Raw genomic sequence first — 22,473 nt, forward strand, 5'->3', positions numbered from 1 at the left:
CTGAGGAGATCTAAGTGAATCACAGTTAATCATCACACACTGTAATTGTTACTGTGTGCAGTGTTCTCCTGGTTCTGCTCACTTCACTTAGCATCAGTTCATCTAAGTCACCTGGGTTTTTTTTTTTTCTGAAATCCACCTGTTTATCATTTCCTATAGCACAATAGTTTTTCATTGAATTCATATACCAAAACTTGCCCCAATTGATGGACACACCCACAATTTCCAATTCTTTGACATCACAAAATGTTGTTATAAGTATTTTTGTACACATAGGTCCTTTACCCTTTTTGATGATAACTTTGGGATGCAGACCTAGTAGTGGTTCTGCTGGATCAAAGGGATGCACAGGTTGATTGCTCTTTGGGCATATTTCCAAACTGCTCTCCAGAATGGTTGGATCAGTTCAGAATGCTACCAACAATGCTTTAGTGTCCCAATTTTCCCACATCTTCTCCAACATTTCTCACTTTCCTTTTCTGCCACGTTAGCCAACCAGATAGATTTGAAGCAGTACCTCAGGACTCTTAATTTCCATTTCTGTAATCAGTAGTGATTTGGAACATTTTTTCATATGACTATAGAGAGCTTTAGTTTCGTCATCTGAAAACAGTCTGTTCATGTCCTTTGACCATTTATCAGTTGGGGAATGACTTATATTCTTATAAATTTGACTCAGTTCTCTATATATTTGAGAAATGAGGCCTTTATTAGAGATATTTGCTTTAAAAATGGTTTCCCATCTTTCTGCTTTCCTTCTAATCTTGCTTGCATTGGTTTTGTTTGTGAAAAACTTCTACAACATTATCTGTTTTATATTTCATAATGCTCTCTATCTCTCTTTTGGTCATAAATTCTTCCCTTCTCCATAGATCTGACAAGTAAATTAATTCATGTTTTCCTAATTTGCTTATAATGTCACCCTTTATGTCTAAATCATGTTCACATTTTGGCCATATCTTGATATACAATGTTGGTCTATAGTCTTCATCCTTCTTGACTTTTCTACAACCTTTGACACTTTCATTAATACTTTTTCTCCTTCTCATTCTTCTCTCTAAGCTTTTGGGACACCATTCACTCCTAGTTCTCCTCCTACCAATCTGACCATTCCTCAGTCTCCTTTGCTGAAGCTTCAGTCAGATGATACCCACTAATCATGAGTATCCCCCAAGGCTCTGTCCTGAACCTTGTCATCTTCTTCTACTATTTCCCTTGGTGACCTCATTAACTTGTATGGATTCAATTATCATTTCTGTGTTGATGATTCTCAAAAATGCCTATCCTGCCCTAACCTCTCTGTTGATCTCTATTCTTGAGTCTCCGGCTGCCTCTTAGACATCTTGAACTTGGTTTCCTACAGTCACTTAAACTCAATATGTCCAAAATTGAACTCATTATCATTCCACCAAAACTCTGCATTCTTTTAATCTTCTCTATTACTATTTATAGTACGAACATACTTCCAGGTACTCATTCTAGAAACCCAGTTGTCATCCTCAGATCTTCACACTATGTTACACACACTCCATATCTAATCTGTTGACAAAGTCTATCAATTTTCCATTCATAACATCTCTCATATTCACTACCTTCTCTCTCTGACAGAACCACCATCTTGATGTAAAATCTTCATCACCTGACACTCAGACTACTACAGTAGTCTTGTGGTTGCTCTCCCCTCCACAAGTATGTCTCTACTACCTGGGAACATGCCCATGTTTCCTCCATTTCCTCCCTAAGCTGTCAGCGATCTTCCTAAAGTGGTGGTCTGACCAGGTTTCCCCTCTCCTCAAATTCAGTTGGTTCCCTATTCTCTGTTTGACATTGAAATCCCTTCATAACATGATACCCTCTTATTTCTATTTTTCTTATACATATACACATATACTACCTCCCCCTTACTCCTACAACATACTCTGCAATCCTGTATCAATCCAGTAATGTTCCTTAAACAAAACATTCCACTCCTGGTAATTTCACTGATTTTCTCCCATGCCTGGAATGCTCTACCTCCTCATCTTTACCTCCTGACTTCTTTCACATCTAAACAAAACTCTCACTTTCCACAAGTGGCCTTTCCAATCCCTTTTAGTGCTTCTAGTGTCTTCCTTCTGTTGATTATTTAAAATTTATCCTGTCTACAGCCTCTTTGCACATAGTCATTTGTATGCTATCTTCTGCTTTAGAATGTGCATTCAGAGAAAGGATTCACTTTTGCCTTTCTTTGTATCCCTAGCACTAAGGTCCTAGAACATAGGAAGCACTTATAAAATATATCTATTAATTGCACAATATTGTCTATTAGGTATAGAATGTTGTGGGGAAAAAACCTCAACATATATAGAACTTGAGGCTTAGAGAATTTGGATGCAATTTAGAATGAATGAATACCTTACTATACAGAATTGTTAAGTTTTCTCAGCCATGTATTTCAGTAAATGCACTATCCTATTACTTCATGTGCTTTCTATGAGTTCTGACAAATGTACTCCTCCATTGTTAATTTCCTGTTACATTATGAATCATTTTAACTGTCTTTTGTGCATTTCTTTATTCGCTTGTTTGTTGATTTGTTTATTTATTTATTTCTGCCTTTCAGCCAATATCAGAACTTTTATTTTGGAAAGCCACCACAAATTAGTAAGAAAAAAAAGAGTAAGAGCTGAGCAATCAGTTTCATGTTGCCCATGTACAATATCAAAAAGAGAAATTTATTTTTCAAAGAGTAAATTATTAATCCACTTGCATTCATTTAAATTTTCATTGCTGCTTTTCCTTTAAATTTTTAAGCTTTGAGGATGTAAAAAAAAAAAAGAGTAACTTTGAGTTTTCATTTTGTAATTTTCTGCTTTTTTCCACATTACTTATCAATGCTTTATCTAAAATCATTGCTTTTTCTTTTAATATCCAAATGTAGAAGTTTTTCTGTATATAATTAATTTTTTTATTTTGAACTTAAATACAAAATAAGAAAAGTAAAGAACTAACATTACACAGCAGAACATTGGAAGAGATTTAACAGAAAACCAAAATTTTCAATTTCAAGAAAGTTTATATAGTAAATACTACTCATTGTATTCAAAGCTGCCTATCTTTTCTTTGCCTCCTTCCAGATTTTTTTTTGTTCTCTACCATGCACTTTATTTTTTCCCTCCCACCCCCAAGACTATAGCTAAGCACATATACACATACCCACACATATGTATATCTACACATACATATATCAGCATACACATGCATATCTACACACATATACATATATACATATACATACTTGCATAGATATTTATAATCATATACACATACACATATACATATACTCATACTCATATGTTAGTCTGTACCATGCTTATCTCCACCTATTATCTGTTTCTCTGAATGTGCACAACATTCTCCTTCGTAAGTCCAAGTCTTTCTATGCTTTTCTAATTCAAACAGCTCATTTCCTGCACCACAGTAATATTTCAATGCAATCATATTCTATCTGAGAGATTATGTCAATAATGCTTTCACCTTATACTATAGTTTAAGGTCTGATACTACTGAATCTGTTTCCTTTACGTCTTTCTTCCCCTGGTCTCTTTGAAATTTCTGACCCTTTGTTCTTCCAAATAAACTTTATTGTTTTTTAACTCAGGAAGATAATTTTTAGTAATTTAATTGGTATGGCATTACATAAATAGATTAGTTAGGTAAAATTGTCATTTTTATATTGACTTTACTTACATACAAACAGTAAATACTACTATAATTATTTAGATCTTACCTTATTGTATAAAAAGTATTTTATGTTCATGTTCGTATAGTTCCTGTGTCTCTTCTGGTAGGTGTACTTTCATGTATTTTATACTCTGTACTTATTTTTGGTCTAAAATAATGTTGAATAGTATGACTGACATACAGTATAGTTTCCCTATTTTTCTCTTTTGATTAAATCTATTTTAGCTTTCATTTTGTCTGAGGTCATGATTACTACGTCTGCTTTTTTTTATGTAATAAATTCTACTCCTGAACCTTTTTTAATGTTAGTGAGTCTCTCTCATTTTTAGAGTACTTTCTGAAATAATATATTGTTGAATTAAATTTTTTGAATCTGCTATCAGTTTCCACCCTATAGGTAAATTCATCCCATCTACACTCTAAACTATAATTACTTATTATATATTTCCTTCCTTCCTATTTTCCATTTCTTTACCCTATTTCTATCTTTCCTTCCTCCTCTACTTTACTTCTACCCAAAGTCTTCCCCTCCTATTGCTTTACCTAACTATCCCTCTAAGAATCCCTTCCTTTTCCTCTCCCCACAACCTATACCTTTGCCTTCTTGTTTCTTTCTGAATTTAGATTTTTAGATCTTTCTCTATCTCCCCCTCTCCCTTTCTTCCTCTCCATTTCTCTCTCTCTCTCTCTGTGTATATATATATATATATACACACACATACACATATATGTGTATGTACATATGTGTGTATGTATATATTATATATGTATATATGTGTGTATATGTATGTGTATATATATATACAAGTGTATATGTGTGTATATGTATACATACATATATATGTTTGTTTTTCCATCTTTAACCCATTCCCTATGAGAGTAGGATTTCTGCACTACCTGCCCTCCCCCGTCACTAGCTTTTTCTGCATTATTCCCTTTGTTTTCCTCATTTGTGTGAGGTAATTGCTCCTTTTTATCTCTCCCTACACCATTTTATTTTTTTAAGGCTCACCCCATTATATTCAGCTCAGTCCAAGCCTTTCTTTCAGAATATACAAATAAAAATGACAATCATAAAAGAACTAAGAATATTTTCATATAAAAAGTAAACAATTTGATCTTACTGTGTCCCTTATAACTGGAGCTTAATGTTTACTTTATATTTATCCTGATGTTATATGTTGAATATTCAAGTTTCAGTATTCTTAAATATGATCTTATCATTCCTTGAAGTCAACATATTTTCAGAGGAACAAATTTCAAATTTTAGAATGTAAGTCTATGGGGAAAAAAATGGGATTCGGTATAAATATTCAAGAACTTTACTTCATAAAAGCATTGCAATATACTGGAAAACCCACTGAACCAGGAGTCACAAGTTCAGACTCTACAGCTTATTAGACTTTATGACCTTGAGAAAACAATTCACTTAATCTCTCTGATCCTATCAACTCATCTTGAAAATAGGGGTAATAATTCCCGCCAAACCTACCTGGCAGAATTGTTATTAAAAAAAAACACAAACCCACAGATACTTTATGTGAAAGTGTTTCAAAGAACACAGTGGTTGCTAGTGCTGGGTCATAGTTCCCATGATGCAATCTTCAAGGAAGCACACAAAGTTGCAGGCATTGTACTGGTATGTGTTAATCAATTTAGTAAATTAACAATACTGTTAAAAAGAAGAATTTGTCTCTGCTTTGCCTTTTAGGAAATTTTCTGAACTGTTACAGGGAAGTTATTTGCATAAATAGTAAAGAATCTGAGTCAGTTTAATTTAGCTCCCTGAAGGAGTAGTTGGCTCTAATATCCCTTTACTAGGGAACAAGCCCATTGGCATCACTAGCTAGAAAAAGTCACCTTTTGAAGGTTTGCAAGCAGAATTCAACCCCTCAGCAACACAGGAGTAGGATAGTTCCATTTTCCAAAGAGGTCAACTGATATTCTTTGTAATTTGTTTCTTTTTTAATGAAAAAATTAAGGAAGAGGTATTTTGATATTTTTGATAACTACATTTCAGTATTTTCAGTTTCCTTTGTAATTTTATGTATTTTATTTTGTGCATTTAAACACATTATTCTGAGAAGAGGAAAACAGACTTCACCAGACTGTTAAAGGGGTCCATGATCAGAAAAAGTTAATTTTTAAGATCGAAAAAGATTAATTAAAAGAATTCTCAATCTAAAACCCTTTCTCTAATTATTTGACCATATTTCATATATTGGCAGGTCTTACTGATTTTGTTTGCTTGTTGTCCATTGTTCTCAAAGAGGACTAAAATGATATCACCATGATAAAGTGAAGTTTCAATGTGTAACTTTGACTTTAATCAAACTATGGCTGATCAGACCAATACCAGCTTGGAATGCTGTACCACAGGTTGAGCACAGATAATCCGTATGAACATTTGGGGTGGTTACTCCAAATTTGCTCATCCTACGTTTTCTTTCTGCTATTTCAATTTTGTTTTGCTCATAGAGCACTGTACCTTTTCTGATGTGGGCACACCATGCTAAGCAGTCCTGTGCCAGTCTCCCATGCTGCACAATGAAATTGAAAGTTCTTGAGAGAGTGTTCGTGTATCACTTCTTCTAACCACCATGTGATCACCTGCACCATGTGAGCTCTCCATAAAATACTCTTTTTGGCAAGTGTACGTTTTGCATTCAAACAACGTAGCCAGTCCATCAGACTTGTGCTCTCTGAAGCATAGTTTGAATGCTTGACAGTTCAGCTCGAGCAAGGACCTTGATGTCTGGTACCTTATCCTTTGAGGTGATTGTCAGAATCTTCCTAAGACAGTTCAAATGGAAGTGATTCAGTTTCCTGGCATGACATTGGTAGACTGTCCATGTTTCACAGGCATACAACAATGGAGGTCAGCACAACGGCTCTGTAGACCTTCAGTTTGGCAATCTAATACCTCTTCTCTCCCAAACTATGTGTGCGTATATTTATACATGTGTGTATATGCTTATGCACATACACATTCATTCATATATATGTGCATGTGAGTATATACATGTGTGGGTGCACATTTACACATATACACACAAAGCTATATACATGCTGTAATGGCAAATAAAGTAGGATCTTTTGCTGTTTTTGTTTTATTATAATCAAGAAGTAGAATGCCTCTATTTGAATGTGACTGAAAAGAATCTTTCCCACCCATTGTTAGGCCTGGGAAGATTTGTAAGAAGGTCCAAACCTTTTGTTAATGAGGCACTGGTTCTCAAGTGATGTGATGCCCTCTGGCTCTAAAAAGTGTATAAAGACTCTGAGGTACAGTTTTATTTGGGGACTTATTGACTGGAAGTCTTTGTTTGGCCAGACAAGGACTCTGGAAGTCTCTAAGGAGCCCCAGGCTTTGAAAACCCAGATGTTCCCTCTATAGTAAAGATGTATGTATGCTAATGGTCAGACATTTTGAAAGTATGTCTGTTGACTTGATTTCTTGTATTTTCTTTGAAGTTTGGGATGTTGATGCCCCTGAACTAGGTGAATGATATGTGTGCTTGGCTAAAGGAATTATATATAATACGTTGATTAAAGTGATTGTTAACCCCTCAAAAGTTGCCTTTCCTTTTATGAATGCAGATCTAAGAACCTGTTATCACAGGTTCCCATTTGTATGTTGGGGTGCTTACTGATACACATGCATATAACCATTTACATGTAAACTTGTACATATATATACTTAGATTATTTTAACTTAGTTTCTTACTTTACATAAGCTTAATGAATAGTATATTCTTATTCATTAAAGAATTGAAAGGGAAAATATATTATAAAATAAAAATTGCTAAGACTGAGTAGCTCTACAAGTACTAAAAATGCATCTATTATCCCAGCAAAACATTTATATATATATATAGATATGATACAATAAGCAGATAAGAGTACGTATATCTACAAAGATTCTCATGTAAGTTTCCTTGTAAATTGCATGTATGTTATAGAAGTTTTCTGTTTCATAACAGACTTTTAAATTATAGTTCTGATAAAAAAAATTTGCCAGCTTTTAAGAACTCGCCATATAAATCATCTGTCTAACCCAGAATGAAACTCTGAATTATAGGTCAAAAATTACCACAAGTAATAGTTTTGTCTGTTACTTTTTGAGTCAAAAAAAAAAAAATGTGAGTGTGAAAACTACTTTGCCACTCTTTAAAAGCCCCTATGAACTCTCATGCCACTTTGATTTTTTTCTCAATTATTTGTATAGTTTGCCATGTTTCCTGTAGTCCTCTTATTTAAAAATAATAATAAAATAAAAATTTTATCCCTTAACTTACTTCACTATCCTTTCTATTTTGGACAAGACAGCCATTTTCCAGGCTGTCTTTACCATCTGGACCAATAGTAATGTGTCAAAAGACTTCTGGGAGAAAAAATAGTTAAATCACAAAACCTTAAGGAATTTCCTAAGAAAAAATATAACGTTTAAAGTCACACTACTTGAAAGACTGGCTTGTTGAACTATGTCCTTTCTAAAAGATAATATAGTTTATTTTAGATTGATATGTATTTGTTATCATTTCCCCAGTAAAATCTAAATCAGGCGTTCTTAACCTGGTACAGTGAACTTTAAAAAATATATTTTTGATAACTATATTTCAATATTATTATTTTCCTTTGTAATTTTTATGTATTTTTGAACATTTAAAAACATTATTGTGAGGGGACAGTAGACTTCATCAGACTGCTAAAGGAGACCATGACAGAAAAAAAATGAAAAAGTTAAGAACTCATAATCTGAGTAACATCATTCAGTCATAACTGTTCTAGCTTTTATAACCTCACCAAAGTAGAAAAATGCAAAGGATTCACTCCTCACATTTAGATTCTAATGTAAACTCTTTGTCTTAATTCTAGGTAATGTTAGTAGTGACAGTCACCATTATAATATGTAGACAAATGTTTTCTGGCTTCCGATAATATTAGGCAATAGGGACTGGCCCTATGGTTTTATTGGTATAGGGAACTCTCAAATCAGGAGACTTTTTATAGATTCATGGTTAAACTTAATTGTAATCAAGAGTTACCTAGGGCACAGAGAGGGCAAGTAACTTGCCAGGGATCACATAGTCAAGTTCTGATAGAGGGGAATGGAAGGGAAGGAGAGAGGAATGAGCATTTATAAAGCGCCCACTATGTACTGGTGACAAGTTCTTAACTCTAGTCTTCCTGATTCTGAGAAATCCCCACCCCCACCCCACGTGCTTTATCCACTATACTATTCTGCCTCTATCATATATTTTGGTCCAAACCTGTTATTGTCTTCATGTGGTGGTACTTCCAGTGAAGAAATTCCCTCCACCAATGCAGATAAGCAATTTACCGTCTTACAGAGTTTATCCTGGAACTCTAAGAGCACAAGTGACTTTCCCAGGGTCACACATCCAGTATCTATGTCCCTCAAATGTGGGATGTGAATACAGGTCTTCTGACTCTAAAGCTAGTGATCTCTATTGACTGTACCAAGCTACCTCTCATTGGTGCCATATACAACTTAACATGAGCTTTTGTGGTGATGATAAAGTTACAAAGAACTTCACGAGATTTATGACTAACAAAGTTCTTTCAGAATGGGATGGAAACCTATATGCTAAATGCCATCCTGCAGGAGATCAGGGGACTAAACCATTAAGATCCTCTACATTCTTAGTGTTCCATGATTCTAAGGTGCCAGTAACTGAGAGGTAGGAATTCAAAAACAAATGTGATAGAACTAGCTTTACCTGGACAGATGACTGCTTGGCTTAATTTATGAGAAGATAGTCCACTTTATCACAATGCAATTTCCTCTTAACTACATGATATTGTCAATGGATTCAACTGTATTTTACAAGTAGGCAGACAGAAGAGACATATCTTTTTATTGCTAGAGTATGTTTTTAGCCTGCAAACATATAACTGGTGGAAATGCATACTGACATCTGGGAATGTTTGTTCTAGTAAAGCCAGACCCTATCAAATATCTCCTTACTTCTCCCCTTTTAAAGAACTGCTGTGGTCATTTGACTATGAGAGAGGGAAAAGACTGTGAATAAACAAAGAAATTTAAATGGCATTAACTAGGTACTAAATATAGTTATGCAAAAACTCCTTCTGATGTTATGATAGCAGGGCAGTAAATGGATTTAAATGCTTGTTGATGTGGTGTGCTATTTTTATAAATCATCTGCTTTTACCAGGATCACTTCTCGTCTGCTCTTCTTCATAGCCCCTGTTCAACTGTCTGATGGTTGAATCATGCTTGCTGATTGAGTGGTTTAGCAAGGGCACAGGTGCAGTGGCCCCAGACATGCAAAGATTATATATTTGCATTTCGTTTCCCTGATTCAGCATAATTCCCCTAAGTATGCTCTTCAATGAATTCTTAATTGCTGGTTATTTGTGTTTTTACCTATGTGCTACAGCTTGCAAGGTTTGCAATAAATTCTGCATAGGACGTGTGTGTGCACGTGCACATGTGAGAAAGAGAGAGAGAGAGAGACGGAGAGACAGAGAGAGACAGAGACAGAGAGAGACAGAATTCTCTACACGTGTAAGCACATGTGTGTGTAAAAACAGTTAAATCATTTATGTTCTAAAGACTTCAAAGAAGCATATGTTTTAAAATCAGCATCACAATTTCTGGCTGTTTCAGCATACATGGGACAGCCTGTTTTATTTTATTGCATTATATTACAAAATAACCTTGGTTGTTATCCTTCAAGGTCTCCGTGTGTTGAGCTATTAACAGCTACGGAATGTGTCTACACTGTGCTACAGATGCATAACTACAAACTAAGGGGTAATCCAAGATCCTTCAGGCTTAACATCAGCATATGGACATCTCTCCATTACTTACATAGAAAGATATTTAATTTAGGGTTTCTAGGATAAATTCCCTTAGGACAAAATCCCTGGATGATCTTTAACTTTTATAATGCAAATAAGAAAGAAAAAATGTGAAAATGAGCAAGGAGAAATTACATTAGCTTAAAAATGGAAAAAATAACATGAATATTTAATTGTGTATGCAGAATTGGTACAGGAGATAAAAAACAAGGAATGATGATTCATATATTTAATTCATATTTGTATGCATTTTGAGGATTATTTAAATCGATGAAATTCTGGCTGTAATTAAAGGAGCAACAGGAACATTCATCTCCATAAACAATTTATCTCTATAATTCAATCTGTACTTAAAAATTAAGCACAAGTGGTAACTAGTACAATGAAAAAATGCCTTTCAAAGGTGACTCACAGAACAGTACCATGTAGTGTAAGTAAACTGCATGAGTCCTATAATTAACCCCATACAATAAAGATAATTAGAAAAAAAAACCTTCTATCACATTAATATATTTAATATATTTTTATATATAATAATTTAATATATGTGAATAATAATGCACATTAATGTATATTTCCTAATTGATTCTAGCTACTTTAGTTCCAAGAATTAAAAGTTCATAGGTAGAAAAAAAATAAGGATTGAAAAGGAAGAAAAAAGTATTATTGGTACCTGAATAGGCATTTTGGTTGGGACTATATCCTTCACTGCAGCCATATGAAGTCTACATCACAACAAAGAAAATTTCAACCATCATAAAATTGACTTCAACCTTAGTGAAATTACATGATTAATATTATATGATATGGGAGAGTGAAAAGCCCCTGCCTTACAGCTAAAATAATTTATTTGGGGAGAATATCTATATAATGGGGCAGTGGATGAAGTATTGGGCTTGGAGTCAGGAAGACCTGAGTTCAAATCTAATATCAGAGACTTCTTAGTTGTGTGACCAGGGGCAAATCACTTAACACTGTTTGCTTCAGTTTCCTCATCTGTAAAATGAGCTGGAGAAGGAAATGGCAAACCATTCCAATATCTTTGCCAAGAAAATCCCAAATGGGGTCATGAAAAGTCAGATACAACTGAACCACCTAAAACAACAACAAATCTATATAAAAATTTTATAGAATGAAGTGAAATATTTACTTTATCCTTTACTTTTAACATAAATACAAATTCATTTCAAGTAATATTACTTGAGTTTTTATTCATGATAAAATATAGGAAAGAAATGTATATTTGTAACCTGGAGAAGGGGCCTTCCACCTAAAACAACTTATTTGTAGCAACATATTGATCATGGGAATAAGAACTGCAGACTAAGATCCTACCCAAAGCCACTGAACTTCAGACCAAGCTATGGACCGAGGTACATTCTATAATTAAATCTCTTACAGTTACTGATCTGTACTGATTTCTTGAAATTTGAAGTATTTACAGACAGCTTTCCTGATAAGTGATTTGCTTATTAAAACTACATTATTTGTCATAAGTGAATTAATATCTCTATTGTGCCTCATAGATCATAGGTTTGTTTGGAGGGTCCCTTAGAGATAGTACATATCAAGCACTTCATTTTACAGATAAACATGTTATTAAAGAAGCACACGTTACTAAGTAGCAAAGTCAATATTTGAATCCAGAACCCCTAACTCCATCCAGGGTTCTTCCATTACACCATACTTCCCTTTTATCTCTTATTAGAATATGACTGGTCACCTTTATAATACATAGTCTTTGAATGAAGAAAATTCAAATAATCTAGAGTTTTTCTGTTAGTATGACTATCCCTTACCCATTACATTTCCACTACATATACATGGATGTGGTTAGAGAATAATATCATATTTTGATGGTTGAAAAGTCCAATGGATTAAACAGGTATTAATTGAGTTCCTACTGTATTCTGAATATTTTACAAGTTATTTGGTAGGTTGTAAGGACTTTAAATGGCCTTAGGAAAATGAAAGACTCAAAAGGTATTACGACAGGGCTTTTACTCAATTTGTGACACAGATCTATAACTGTCATGTTTCTTTCATGTTTGTCCTCTGTACCGAACTCCTTGGGTAATGTGGAAGTATGGCCCAGTTCAAAATAATTTTCAAAAAGGCACACATAATATGAATCAGCACAGACAAAAACACCCATGGAAAGTCAATGAGGTCCCCCATGGACCTACTGTTCTATGTACTCTGATTCCTTTGAGGAGTCCTAAACCAGCCCATTTTGCTCACCTTCAAATATTAGCAAGGCAGATCCACATCTCTTAGATTCATAGGTTTGCTTCATGTGGCCCCAGAATAGGAGATGAGGCAGCACATTGATGAGAATGGTCAGCAGCTGCTGACTTTTTACCTCACCTCTAAGATCAACTGCCCTGCCTCACTTATGGTAACTAGAAGTATGTGAAACAGTTCCTTGAACACACAGATCTTTAAATCTTCTGGAGAGACAAGGTTAAACCCAGAGATTTATGCCTGTGAAAGTATTAAAGAACATAAAGGGCTAAACTATCTCTATTCCAGACTTGAAGTCTATAGTACTAGAAGCAGAAGTGTTGAAAGATCATGTTGACTGGAGTTTCCATTTATGTGTCACTTCAGTTAGAGCTTGAAGTAGTAGAATGAGTAGATGAAGAGGAGGCAGATAGGCTGGTCCCTGCGGGAGCATGAACCAAGCTTCATGGCTTAGATTGTACTGACTCACTTTAAAGCATAATCAAGGTCACCAGAACCTGGAGCAGTGCTTCTGCATGTGTACTAAAAGTAAGAAAAGGAGATATTCTCTCGTGTTGATGATAGGTGAAAGGCAACCAGAATCCTAGGTTTCATTTCAGGTGTCTTTAGTATATATGTATTGATGTGAGCTTGAGTGAGCCATTAGTAGCTAGATTCCTCCACTGATAAAATGTGAACATTTTGCATAAACATATTGATGTAGGAAAGACTGAGACTTTGTTACAAGAAAATAATACTAATTTCTTTGAGTAACTTATGACTTCTTAAAAATTGATATTATAATAATGATTGAACCAAAATATGGTAGTCATTTTGCTTTTACTTATATGTTATAGAAACTAGATTGTTACATAAAATGTCGAAATTCAAAACTATTCAAAATTTTATTTATGAAAATCACATTTATGATGTTTAAGATATCTCTTCCTCTTGATCTTTTACTTTTTTGCAAGATATCTTCTACTTTAAATTTACTTTTCATTATCAATGAGGCAAGCATCAACAAATATAAAAATGGCTTACGTTTCTGTATGCTTTTGAATGTTTACAAAGCATTTTGCATATATTATTTACATGTATTTACATATTTCTGATTTACATATATCATTTCACAATAAACTCAGGAAGTAGGTGCTTTGATTATCCTCACTTTACAGATGAGAAAACTGACACTGAGAGATGTTAAGCAATTTTCCCAAATAGTAAACTGAGAAAAGATTTGAACTCAGGTGTTCCTGACTTCAAGGCCAGCAGTCCATCCACTATACTGCCTAGTCACCCCATGAACAAAATAGCAGAAAAAGAGGCCTTTACATTAAACAGATTGTGTATGAAACCAAGCATTTCTTCTACTCCTATCCTTCTTTTTAGATATGTTTAAATTTTAACAGTAGTGCCATCACTACCTTGCTTGTCTGTGTAATCTTCTGAACTTCCTTTTCTCTCTTCTGTTTTTTAATGACTCACTGTTATACTTTTCTTTCTTTTTTAGTATCATTATCACTGTCCTCCAAGCCTGCCCAAAATTAAATGTTGTACCTTATAATAAAACACATAATCACATAAAACCAGTCCACTTATTGACCATTTGAAAATTTATGTCTTATTATGTGCCTCTAGTCCATCACTTGCCAAGAAATAGGAAACATCATCATTCTCTTTAGAGTTGTGATTTCAAGACATTTTCTGATAACATTTTAAAAATTAAATGCACACATTTTAAATTTGAATCCACATAGTTGACCAGGTATTCAGATAATAGCTTTTTTCATTTATCATGAAGAAATTGGAAAGTAAGATAAATTGTAGTAACGATTCTTATAGGTGGCAAGTTTATGTTCTCTTTAACGTGAAAGAATATTGATGAATAAAACATTCATTTTCAATGCAACAAACTCAGTGTATTTTTTTTTAATTTTAAGGTGGGCAGAAAGGAATGCATTGATAAAAGACTATTTCCATCAGTGTTTCAGAACAATGCAAGTTTCAGTGCCATGATAAAACAGAGCTCATGCATTCTGCACCTTACCTTTGCTCATCCTATTTGAAGAATTCATCCCACCCAGAATGGTAGCTGTCTGTCCACACTTTACCCAACCTCTATCCCTCTGCCTTAGTTGCTTTATAGGAGGCCATTCTCTAGGGGAAACTAACTGAACCTCAGGAAAAGGCTGAGAGAAGAATCAAACCCAAAAACACTTCCCTGAAAATCATAGTTTCTAAACATAGGCAAGTTATCTCCTGAATGACAAGGAGTCAGCTCTTTAATGGTGATCTTTCATTTTTCGGTTAACAGTGCAGAGACGGGAGGAGGGGAGAAACTTCTGAAATATTTGTTTTTAAGCAAACTTGATGACTTGATTCCAATCCCATAATGAATTAATGTGAAGCTTTTCATCAGACTTACGATTCCAAAGTTTCATATCCACTATTATGTACATGCTAAATTGTAACTCATATTTCCTAATGATATTTTACTTGTTCAACATTCAGTCATTCAGATACTCTTCAAGAGAGGCATAAAAAGATAAACAGAAAGAGAAGCGAAAAAGAAAACTTGTTATTTAATATGGGTCAACTATTTACATCCCTATATGAGCATTACCTCCCTCTAAAGGAGTACCTGAAAAGACCAGCCTAAAAAGGCTAAGGTCTCCCATTGCATCCTGGACCATTTCCAATCATCCTGATGCACTGGTGAATATCTGGTCACTAGACCCAGATGGATCAGGAAGAGAAAGTGAGTTTGGTGACCTTGCACAGCCCTCCCACATTCAAAACAAAATCAAATGCAACTCATGTCATCATTTCTCTGATGCCATGGTCTTCTTTGAAAGCGAAGGACAAACACAGACAGACAGATGATCCCATGGACCATAAATTGCTAAGCAATTTCTATCCTCCACTTTCTCCCAAAGTCTGTCCAAGCTCATGTTTGTTGTTTCCATGATGTTATCTAGCCATCTCACTCTCTGCTGCACCTTCTCCTTTTGCCTTCAGTCTTTCCCAACATCAGGGGCTTTTCTACTATCTCACAAGACAGATCACTTAGTATTGCTATTCAAAAATTAGAAACTTTTTGTCTCTTTGCTTTTGTTTTTGGAGAGCCTGGAAATGATTGAGAATGATAGCTGCCTGTCTAAATACAATTATGTCCCAATTACTGTGAATAATGAATCCAGTGAGTAAGTACTTTATTCGGATTTGCACTTTGTATTTCTGTATTTCCATTGGGCTGAAGCCAGTTTCCATACTTGATATAATTGCACTGCAAATAGTGTGAATTTGAATATATGTGATCTCTTTCTAGATGACTGCCAGCCTCTTCTGTATGGGTAATATCAGAATTCAGTAATTTGTATAAATGAATATGAAGCCAGAAACCATTCTTCTTCAGAATTTGCATTTTCAATGCACTTTACAATCAATAATTAGTTAATTAGCACACATCCGTATGAACTAACTAACTATTATTATTTCTGTTTCACCAATTAAGAAGCCAAGAAATGTAGAGGCTGAGTGATTTGACAAAGACTACTTAGCATGACAAAGGTGGGAAAGGATTAGAACTCAGCGCTTCTGGGACTGTAACAGAGAATATGGAAACTTTCAAATCTGGAAACATCTTCAATTGAAGATGAAAGAAATGATATTGTTTTTGAACTTTTGTGTACAGTTGTCATAGTTAGCCTTACTTTTTCATGCTTTATATCAGATACAGTAGAATCATTTTAATCACTGGATTTACCTTTAATTTATGAACTTAGAAGTTTATGGAAACATAGTTCCATCTTAAACCTGAAACAAAATAAAACAAACAAAAAAAACTATGACTTCAAATATTATAGAGAAACCTCATTAGAATAAATCTCAGGAGACTAAAAGGGGCAAAAAAAAAATCAGTGGCTCTTATGAATTTCATCGAGTTTAATAAGCCTGAAGGTAGAACTTTGAAGTGTTTTCACCATATATGTGATTCTGCTCATACCATCCATCCCCGCTTCAAAGGGAATCACTATGAATAATTCTATAGATTGTATTGCATTCTGCAATATACTTTTCAGTGTTGCAGTATTAATTATACTTAGTGGTATCATCCAATGTGCATGCTTTATTTTTTAATGAGGGCTTATATATCTCAACATGATTTTTACCCCACATGTACTAATGTAAGAATTTTCTTTTTGATGAACGTAGAGGAAATTGGAAAGGGGAGCAGAGAGCTGTGTTATCATCACTCACTTGCTCCCTTGAAGGTTGCATTTCTTTTTCTTTATGAAAAATCACACATATCACCAAATCACAATCTGATAAATCCATATAATTTATCTCTCTTTGTTTAGTATTTGGCTTAAAGTAATTTTTTTTAAACAAGAGGCCATAATGAATAGTGCAAAATTTCCAAATTTCTACTTGTCATGGAAATTGTAGTTACAAATAGCTCGATTGCCCAGTCAGTCATTTAAGTTATACTTGTCATTGGGCATGTTCTGCATACCTCCTGGGGGATTTCTTGCCTTTGGAAAATGGTGTGTTAACTTGGTCAGAAGGAAACTAGTCAGGGGAAAGGAGGCCTTAGACTAGATGATCTTAAAAGTCCCTTTCAGGAAAAAGGAAAACAACTTATAATTTAGTATTTCTAAAAAATTTAAGAATACCCCCAAATGGCACCACTTAGTATTCTCTGTTCTCAATGCTATCTTTTAATATAAATTTTGTCTCAGATTAATATCAACATATTTTATAAGATCTTTTATGTTTGTTCAATTAGTAAGACTTGAGGAGGAATATAGAAGTTGAAATTCAGAAAAAAGCGTCTGACTTCTTAGCATTCCTGCGTGTCTTCTATGTAGTTGGGAAATCACTGTTTTCTTTAAAACTTGTGCTTCTATTTAAAAAAAAAAATATAAAGGTATCTCTTATACTTTTGTTCATGAACCTCCCACTCCTCCAATGACATGATGAGCTTCCACTAAAAGTTACCCACTATCATGATACCCCATAGAACCCTGAAATAAAGCAACTCTGTTTATGTGGGTTGCTATGGAGCAGTGTTCTGAATACATCCCCAGCTTTCTTTCGTTAGATCAAGGATCCCCTGCAATATACTGATTTAGTTCTTTCAACTTGATGTATAGCATGAGATGGTAGCACGCTGGCTATTCCAAATGGATTGAACAAGCCTTTACCTTGGACTGACAGGTAAGCTGAAGGAAGACAGAATGATCACAGCAAGTTCGTGGCAGATGAAAAATTAATAGAAGTGGTCAACTGAGTCCGCGACTGACTCAGTCTGATGTTTATTGATGACAGCACTCGGTGCCTTAAAATATTTTGTGTATGGGGGAAGAGATGTGACCCATCAAAGGCAGCGTAATAGATCAGTATGGTAATGTGCTGTTATTAATGATTCCCTTGCACACCTGCCTTATGCCTGCAAATTGATTTGACTGGTTTCCTGACTACATGATTTGCTTGTCCTGCCTATATAACTTGTTTAGTTGAATTATTATCATAATTATTTGTATGAAAAAGTGTTCTTATAAACAAAAGGGCAGGGACTCTCTTCTTGTTCATTTTTGAAAAAACCTTTTAAGGTTACTCAAATTCTTCTGAGCCACTTTGGTCAAAATTAAGGGAGAACATTTTTATTATGAAGTAAAGCACTCCAGTAATCATTGGGAGTTTTTTATATGGTTGGACTCGATCATCGTAAGAGCAAAGTGCCTTAAGTGCCCATATACCAATGGGTCACCAGGATTGACACAGTGGGCCAACTTCTTTCTCACTTGTGATTATACCAATAGTGGCCTTTCGACATGAATATAAAAACGTAACACTGGAAAAATGCAAGTGTGGCCAGTGATAAGGAATTGGGGTGGGGAAAAGAAAATTGGTAATCTATCACATGAAATTTGGTGAAAGAGGAGCAGCAAGGCACTTATTAAGGTGCAGCTGTTCAACACACTGCTTCATCTAAATGTAGCCTATCTCTTCAAGAGCTCTTCAGTAAAGCACATCTTCTTGCAATATCTAACAAGGAGGGCCACATGTGTTCAGGCATGGTTTATAATACTTAATGTTTTCCAGCTAAAAAAAAAATAAATTATTATGGGAAAAGCCTGGGAGAAACTGGCTCCAAGAGATTTCAAGAGTATTGGGGTGGGAGGCAACAGTGGGGATAGGGACTGAACAGAAATAGGGAGTAAGGGGTTTAGGCTCACAAGTGCTACTTAAAATTTGCAAACAAATGTGTCAGGTTCTTAAAACAGTTAATTCACTGTACATGAAGATTATATGCTTTAAAGAAATGAAGATGAAACATTAGTTGCATGTATTTATATTTCAAGTATTATATTCTCCTTGAGAGCATGGAACCTATATCTCAGTATCTTTTTTTTGCATCTTCCTCAGTTCACAATGCCTTTCACAGATTTTAATAGTCTATGATTTGGCAAAGCAAACCACAATGGATCAAGAAGTAAACAGCCTGGGGGTCACACAGGTAATAAATGTGAGAGTGACAGGGTACAAGTTGTCATCCACCTAGAATGAATTCATACACTCAAACTGTCTTCCAGTCAAGTGACAAAGTTTATTGTAATGGCAGTAAAGCAGGCAAGATTCTTAGGGAACCTGCACACTAATAAGAATGAAACTTATGTTTATGTACAAAAGAGACAGTGAAAGGATGTGGGTAAGATTAAGGAGAGGTAAGTAGTCTGAGGTGGGCCAAGTACTTTGGGCAGAGGAGCCAGTGATCTGGGCTGCTGGAATGTGTGTTCATCCTTCATTGCTGAAGAAGACCATGCCATCAGAGAAATAATGACATGACTCACACTTGACTTTATTTTGAGTGACAGAGGGCTGTGCGGGTCACCAGCCTCACTTCTCCTCCAGAGCCATCTGAAGCCAGTGACCAGATATTCATCAGAATGACTGGCCATGACCCAGGATGAGGCAATTGAGGTTAAGTGACTTGCTCAAGGTCATACAGCTAGTGAGTATCAAGTATCTGAAGTGAGATTTGAACTCAGGTCTTCCTGACTCCTTCACTGGTGCTGGAATATATGAGAAAATTCAGGGACTGTGTTGCTTCCAGAGATATGATCTTTTCCTTTAGGGGTCCAGGTCCCATCACCCCATCAGTAGAATTTCAGTGTAGGTCTTCCTAATGCCAAAGGCACTATTCTTTTCACTATGCCATACTACCACATAGTAGGTGATTAGCAAATGCATTAATTGAATATCACTCTTCCCTTATGAGTGAAAGGCTTTCTAGCCACTGTGCAAATGACCCTGAAGAACAGAAAGCCAACAGATTGCAGCAAAAAGCAGATTAGCAACCAGGAGCACATTAGAGATACTCAGCAAACACAACATGATATGCAGTAGAGATGTGATGCCCAGCAGAGAGACATAATGCCTCACAGAGGACAGAAAGGAGTGGTGCTATGATATCACCAGTGAACACTGGCAGCTCAACAGCTGCAGGAACAGGAGTTGTCCTGGGCACATGGAATAAGAGCACATGCCTTCCAGACACAACCCCTGGCCATATGTCACACAGGTAGGAAATATAACAGGGTGAGGATACAGCATATATACCATACATAGTTGGGTGATCTGAAAACATGGGTTCTCTGCATGTTCACATTACTGCTTGATTAAATGTCTTTATTTATCCATTGGTTCCCTGGTAAAAGTGAGCACTTTGAAAGGAGCTTGTATGTTTTATGTGGGTGCTGGCACACAAAGTATCTTGAACTTGAAGCAATTTTTCTGAGGGCCTACATTTTATAGAGGTAACTTAGGTAATATACATAATAATAAATAACTTTTTAAAATAACATTTTATTTTTCCCCAATTACATGTTAAATCAATTTTTAAAATTTAGGTTTTTTTTTTTAGTTTTGAGTTCTAAATTCTATCCCTCCCTCTCTCTTCTGCCACCCTCCCTGAGACAGGAAATAATCCTATATAGGATATACATATATAATTGTGTAAAATGTTTTGTACAAGAAGACCCAAACAACAACAACAACAGAATGAAAGAAAAAAGTGAAAATAGTATGCTTCAGTCTATATTCAGATAGTATCAGTTCTTTCTCTGCAGGTGGATAGCGTGTTTCATCATGAGTCCTTTGGGATTGTCTTAGATTTTTGTGTTGCTAAGAATAGCTAAGTCATTCACAGTTCTTCATCATACAATATTGCTATGACTATGTACAATATTCTCCTGGTTCTGGGCACTTCACTTTGCATCAGTTCATATAAGTCTTTCTAGGTTTTTTTCTGAAATCATCCTATTTGTCATTTCCTATAGCACAATACAATTCCATCACAATATATACCGCAACTTGTTCAACCATTCTCCAACTGATAAACATCCCCTCAATTTCCAATTTTTAGCCACCACAAAAAGAGTTGCTATAAATATTTTTATATAAATAGATCCTTTTCCCTACCTGATTTTAATAGTACTTTTAAAAAGGAAAAAAGTGAGAGGGTAATGATTTAACCATAATAAATATTTGTCAAAATGCTGTTGAATTGTTGACAAGTTCCCACTCCTTTCTAAGGAATATACAAATCTATTAGCAAGTGAAGATGTGGATATAAATATGTTTAAGACTGTAATCAGTGCATATATAAAGATAAAAGTCAATTGAGTAAATTAATTACATCACTCTACCCCATCTAAAGTTAATGAGAAGATGATATGTTCCAGCACCTGAACCAGATAAGAAAAAGTCTCAACCAATCACAGGTTTTAGATTAAATGCAAAAAAAGTCTTGAGTAAACTACAGTGACTTTGCCAGGAACAGTGTTTGAATTAACTGAGAAAACCTGCTCATGCTCTCTGAAGGTCATTAGTGAAGTATCAACTCAGTTCTGGAACAGAGATTTGGAGAATCTGACCATGGAGCAGAAGGAATTTGGACATTGAGAGCTGAACTAGAAAGAATTAGCAGCACAGGGACAATTGGTAAAAGAAGAAAGAGAAAGCAGGAGTGAATTGTGGCAAAGGAAGGGATCAAAGAGAAGATTCAGGCTGCCATGACTAATTGTCCCCATCCTCTCAAGGACTGAGGGAAGTTCCAATAAAAGGTCTACTCTTTCCCAAACTTTTGCTCCCATTACCTATTTATTAACATACTGTAATATACTCTGCTGTGTATTTTACCTGAACATTTCCTGCAACCTGCATTTTCCCTCAACCAACTAAGAGGCCAGGGATTGGCAAGAGATAAAACTAAGTGTAAATTAAGGCAGAGAATGAAACCTCTACTCAAATGTTAGGGATTTTCCCAAATGGGAGCTCAAAGCAGTTAAGATGGGATTCTGAACTTCTCATTTAATGTTAAATCCTAAAGTATCAGAGGGATACATAGATCTGAGGGACCACTATATTATCCATATGGAAAACACGAGCTAATTATCATTACTGGATATTACACATAGAAGAGGCAAAAAGTCATATAAAATTTCAGAGGGAAGAAAACTTTATTTTGACTGGGGCAAGAGTTTATAGGAGAGGTGGCATCAAGGGCTAGAGGTCTTGAAGGATGTATAGAAAGTCAATGACTAGGAAGAGAGAAGGAAATTTTTCTAGTTGTAAGGAAAGTTGTAAAAAAAATAATGGAAATAGGAG

General features: G+C 35.1%; 2 protein-coding genes across 8 annotated transcripts in view; both read left to right on the forward strand.

The window, feature by feature from the left end:
• SPAG16 (sperm associated antigen 16) overlaps positions 1 to 22,473 on the forward strand; it is a 1,246,090-nt gene that overhangs the window by 1,068,600 nt on the left and 155,017 nt on the right. The gene's annotated exons all lie outside the window — the stretch shown is intronic.
• Positions 13,801 to 22,473, forward strand: part of LOC140509704 (fructose-1,6-bisphosphatase 1-like) — a 74,266-nt gene continuing 65,593 nt past the window's right edge. The window contains exon 1 of one of the 2 annotated variants that reach the window (XM_072617494.1): positions 13,801 to 18,018. Coding sequence is in view for 1 of the 2 variants with exons in the window: in XM_072617493.1 (XP_072473594.1) it covers positions 20,271 to 20,386 (116 nt within the window). In the remaining variant the exon portion in view is untranslated. Of the gene's footprint in view, positions 18,019 to 19,005; positions 20,387 to 22,473 lie in introns of those variants that run through there. The other variant, XM_072617493.1, reaches the window with a different exon arrangement.

This window comes from Notamacropus eugenii, chromosome 6 (genome assembly GCF_028372415.1).
Source record: "Notamacropus eugenii isolate mMacEug1 chromosome 6, mMacEug1.pri_v2, whole genome shotgun sequence".
Taxonomy (NCBI): Eukaryota; Metazoa; Chordata; class Mammalia; order Diprotodontia; family Macropodidae; genus Notamacropus; species Notamacropus eugenii.